Here is a 5,310-nt window from a genome sequence, read left to right as displayed (position 1 = left end):
GAGGTACAAGATACACCCACTGATATCTTTATCAATAAAAGCTCCCAAAAATCATATTTACTCTTTTTATTTTATTTTTTTTACTATATTGAATTTTTAATACATTCAAACAAAGCCTAAATGAGACAAAACACATTTCTACCTTTAAATACTGTCATCTAGTTTTAGATTATTGGGTCTGAAAAAAGTATGGAGTTCACTTTTATTAGATACATAAATAAATAAAAAACAGTGAAATCTCTGAATTTACCAAAATAAAGGCACATTATCTATGAGCTCCATCACTAACACGCCAGCTTTGCATGATGTAGCAGCTCCTGTATCTTTGTGTGTTCTATGTAATTACTGTGTGTTATCTGTGAGGGCTGGACGCCACAGACTAAATGCCATCCTGTCTGTGATTTTTATTGATAAGCCGCATCAGCCGATCGATTAAAGGTCCTCTAGAATCAGACGCGGCATGCTGTGATTGGATGATTGGGGGGTTGACTCTCATTAAAGCACAGATGTAAGTAAACATGAGAAAAGAACAAGCTAATGACTGCAAAATATACCATAAAAACACCAAAACAAACAAAAATAAAGAATTCTAATCTAATTTATGCTGAATTTAAGAACTTTATGGTCAGAAAACACTTTTTTATATTGTGTTATTGATGCTGCATTTGGAAAAACTCAGGAAACTGATCTTGTTTATGCTTAGATTGAACACTTTTATGTTTTCATGAGTTTTCAAAAAGCATCTTGATCATTTAAAAGAAAAAATACTTCTGTAACTTTGTTTTTTTTCACTTATTTAGACTTTTTGTGCTTTTTTCCCCTTTTTAAAAAGTATTAACAGTTAAAAATAAGAATATATCTCTGAATCTGTTTTGTAAGATAAATACAGATTAAATAAACACAATTAAATAAAAAATTGGAGCTTACTCCATGGACATTCAGACTGAACTTCAGATTTAGACATTAGAGTTAGTTAGAGTTTTATGGACTCAAAAATGTTTAGCAGCTCTAAATGTTTGCAGAAAGAACAAAAAATAGAGTTTAAAGCATTTTACTTTTGTTTTATTTCAGCAAAAATAAAGTGTGATTTTCATAAAAAAGGAAAATAAATTAAATAGTTGCAAGTAATTCTCCAAAGTTTGTCAATCTAAAGACAATTTATCCTTGTTTAGATCAAAATTTGTGTGTTAATGTCATTGAAAGACATTTATTTATGTATATTTGTGGGTAAATGAACTCAAACATGGAGACTGTCAGATGAATTCAACACATTTATTCTAGAACTGAAACAACGTACAGAAAAGAACTAAATCAGACCTCAGAAATACACGACAGACTGAAAACGATAAACGGTCTTTAGATCTGGATTGAGATAAATAAGCTAATAAACCTTAGTTGACCTGCAGAAACAAAACAAAAACTGCAAATAGCTGAATATGATATTATTTTAATATGCAGGTGTTTGCATATGCTAACAAATTGCAAACTAACCTTCACATGATTAAACAAAATCTATTTAATTAGTAAAAAATGTCAATAAAAGAGCTTAAGTTCCTCAAAATTAGTAAAATGGTTTTTGGCACCAAAAAAAAAATTTTTTATTGATAAAACAAGTCTGCAGTGGTCAGGATCTTTAAAGGGTAACTGCTGTAAACAAAACTCACTGTAATTTATCATATTTTTAAGGTTTATTCATCAAATCTGAAAGATAAAGATCTGCAAATGTAAGTCCGTCTTCAGATGCATTTTTCTCGTACAATAACTGGAGTTGTGAAGCTTTATGAAGAAACTTTATTAACAAAAATAAATGTTTCTGGAAGGCGGAGAGAGAAACTTTGAAACAAAGACACAAACATGCAGAGACGCGGTGAGATATGCAGCGTCGGCCTCTGTCGGTGGTTTGTCTAACGGTCAGTGTGGAGGTCGTGGCCGTGGAGTTCAGTAGCAGCGCAGGAAGAAGGTGTTGCAGGCGGTTCCGCGCAGGCAGTCGCAGAGACGCCCGATGCGAGGCCCGTGTTTCATGGCGCAGCGCTCGCCTACGTCACACTGGGAGAACACAGACGAACATGGAGGCTTCAGAAGAGTAAACAGATGCTAATAGTGTCAGAAAAGGATGAAAACAAGCTCTTTTCTGATCATCTTTACAGCTGGATTGGTTAAATCATTAGATTATTAAAGGTTTTACTATAAACTAATTGACACAACAGGATCTCTGGACACCAAAGTCCAATTTTTGGGCCTTTCTATCAATTTTTCTTTATTTTTTTGCTGTTCTGCAACATTCATTCTCTCTGGTCTTAATCTCAAGGATGTTCAGTGATGAGCTCCGTTCTCACCCGTGGGATGACGCTGGCTTTCTTCTCCACGGAGAGGCCGACGTTGCTGTCAGCTTCGTCCAGGAGACCCTGCAGAGCTTCAGCCTGCAGATGCAAACACAGCAGCTCAACCAGATCCTGCATCTCCTTTTTTCTTTTGCAAAAATAATATTTTTATGCAGCTGAATGACTTCTGATTTCCACCTGAAGATTGTAAGCATCTAAGGAGGAGCATGTTGTTTCTTGGAATCCAAAAATGATCCTCCTGGAAGCTCAGAATCCCTATTTATAGCAACAAATCCACTTTTAAAAACGTACAAATCCCAGAAAAACACTAATTAAACACTATTAAATCAGTTTACTTTTTGTGTTTTTGTTTTGCTGGCCACCTTTTGAAAATAATTAATTTTTAAGAGTGCAAAAACTGAATTTGACAAAAATAAAAAGACAAAAAATGACTTATTTATTTAGGAAAATAATCTTATAAGTATATATTTTCAATAAAAATGTCATATCTAAAGAAAATTTTTCAAAATATATGACTTTTTACTACTTTTTTTCGGTGCATTTGTGTTTAAAGATTTAAAACTACACCTAAAACGTCTTCAATTATCAATAACCAGGCTACATTTTTAAGGGAAATTTTAAATATTTCAGTTTCCTTTCTGTCCGGATAATAAACAACTTCTTGCATTTTGTGACATTTCATGTTTGCAGTCAAGAGCTTCATTTCTGAGCTGCAGAAACCAACAAATCAAAGCTTTAACTTTGACAAAAAATCGTTAATTAAAAAAGAAAATTTGTGAAAAAATATCTGTAAAGGAAAATATATTTTGGAATTTGTTAATTTCAAGCAATCAAAACAAAAATTGCTAAAGAAAATGAGGAAAATAGATAAATATGTCAATATATAGATATGTCAAACTTCAAATGATTAATTAATTGGAAAAATTAAATATTAAAATAAAAGATTTGCCCATTGACATCCACATAGAAAATATAAATACTATTATAATTACTGTGCACTTAATCAAGAATACAGATTTGTACTTATAAATAAAATATGCGAAACAGTAAATTCATCAAACGTGAAGTTTGTCAAAGAGTTTAATTTATTAATATTTAAAAATACAGTTATCATAATCTATGAATAGACATTTTCTCCTTTACACAAATGATTGAAGTTGCAAGGAAAGCTAAATTAATTTAATAATTGTTGTTTTCTTGTCTCAGTGACCTTTTTATGACATTATTGACTTAATCAGACAACCTTTTTGAAAAGTTCATGACAAACAAAAGGTTTTTTTAACCTTCATCATCACTCAATCTAAAAATTGACATCCAATTTATTTTTATTATTATTATAAAACACTTAAAGAGTTTTAATTTTTGTGTTTTATTTGCACAGGTAAACAATAAGTGTACAATTTGAGAAGTTTTTTTAGATATATTTTTCTCTGAATGTTAGGAAATATTTAAGCAAAAATGTTTAAAACCTAAATATTATTACATTTATTAATTTAAATTATCTTTTGTTTTTTATGCATTTATTCGAGAACATTTTTATATAAAATCCATGTTATCTATCATGTCACACTTTTATATATTGCATTTTAAATACAAATTTTAATTTTATCTATGATATTTTAAATATGATATTTTAATTTAATTTAAAAATACTTTATTATGCCAAAATATATTTAAAAGAAGGGATTTTTCACCAAGGATACAATTCTAGAATTCAGATTATTAGCATTAGGAATTTAGTTTTGAAGCAATTTTTTTTAACTAAAATATTTTAGTAAAAATTAATAAATTTAGCTCCAGGAATAAAAAAAGGTCTATTTCATTTTTTAATCTTTAACTTTCACTTTTTAGACAAAGTTAATTGTTTTTTTTGAAATAACTTAAAAATCTTTTACTTTGAAAAACCTTTTTCCTAGCTGACTTCCTGCAGCTTTTACTGATGCTTTTGGGGGTCAGAATTACTCACCAGCTCGTTGGTCGTGAGTCCCAGAGCCGGCTCGGAAAGCTGCTGGTTTTCAGACGACCTTTGACTTTGACACACCGATGTCATGACGGTCAGACAGACGGACAGGTAGACGACGGCTCGCACGCTCTCCATCTCCACAAACACCTGAAAAAGCCCAGTTAGAGGAGGAGTGACACCTCCTCTCACCTGTTTGAATTAAGAGTAGAGGATGTAAACTCACCTGAATTCTCTCTGAAACCGTTTTCTTCCAAACTTGTGTGAGAACGTTCCTCGATTTGTGCAGCAGCGTCTTCTCCTCCTCCCTCAAGTTGGTTTTTACTTTTCTTTCTTGGTGTTAGGAAGAAGTTTCTGCTGTATTTATACCTGCAGCTCCTCCTCCTCCTCCTCCTCCTCCTCCTCCTGCTGTGATGCTGCTCGCTCACGTTATTCATGTATGCATCAGATAAGCGTGTGGATGCGTGCTCCCGTGATTGATAGTGCATTTGTGAGTTAATATTAAACAGCTCGGTGTTTTCATGTGGGATCCTGCTGTGCGGGGAGCAGAGGTCAGGGGAGGGGAGGAGAAGCTGCTGCGAGGAGCCGGCCGGCACGCTTATGACTAATAATCACCAAAAGGGAAATGCTAATGTCACAAGATAATGACCTTAAGCGTCCGTACATGGTGTAAAACAAACAAGTAAACAAGGACACAAACAAACAGGATCCTTCTTTCTGTTTGGGTGATCTATTTTTGTATTTTTGTGACGTTTTTAGTTCTCTTTTTGTATTAAATTCAATATATTGACACACATTTTGTTTCGCTTGTTGTTTTCCGCTGATTTTTTTTGTCTGTTTGTGTTTACCTGTTTATTTTCTGTCTAATTCTGAGGATTTTTAAAAATATTATCTTTTTTAAGTAGTAATTTCCTCCTCAATTTGACCGTTTTTATCCTCCACAGCAGTCCAGGACAGGAAGGAGTGCTGTTGTGACACAAACGTGCAGCTAGTACCTGGTAAAAAATG

At 32.8% G+C, this 5,310-nt stretch overlaps 1 protein-coding gene across 1 annotated transcript; it reads right to left on the bottom strand.

The window, feature by feature from the left end:
- Nucleotides 1-1,258: 1,258 nt before the first annotated feature.
- On the bottom strand, nucleotides 1,259-4,635 carry cart4 (cocaine- and amphetamine-regulated transcript 4). Its single transcript, XM_024298428.2, has 4 exons — nucleotides 4,529-4,635; nucleotides 4,309-4,452; nucleotides 2,337-2,420; nucleotides 1,259-2,046 (listed from the first exon to the last, which is right to left on the bottom strand). Exons 2-4 carry the CDS (start codon nucleotides 4,438-4,440, stop codon nucleotides 1,939-1,941), a joined length of 324 nt encoding a protein of 107 aa, XP_024154196.2. The 5' UTR covers nucleotides 4,441-4,452; nucleotides 4,529-4,635; the 3' UTR covers nucleotides 1,259-1,938.
- Nucleotides 4,636-5,310: the final 675 nt, after the last annotated feature.

The sequence above is a fragment of the Oryzias melastigma genome, linkage group LG11, assembly GCF_002922805.2.
Source record: "Oryzias melastigma strain HK-1 linkage group LG11, ASM292280v2, whole genome shotgun sequence".
Classification (NCBI taxonomy): Eukaryota; Metazoa; Chordata; class Actinopteri; order Beloniformes; family Adrianichthyidae; genus Oryzias; species Oryzias melastigma.
The sequence above is the reverse complement of the archived record's forward strand: the minus strand, read 5'-3'. Positions and strand labels throughout refer to the sequence as shown.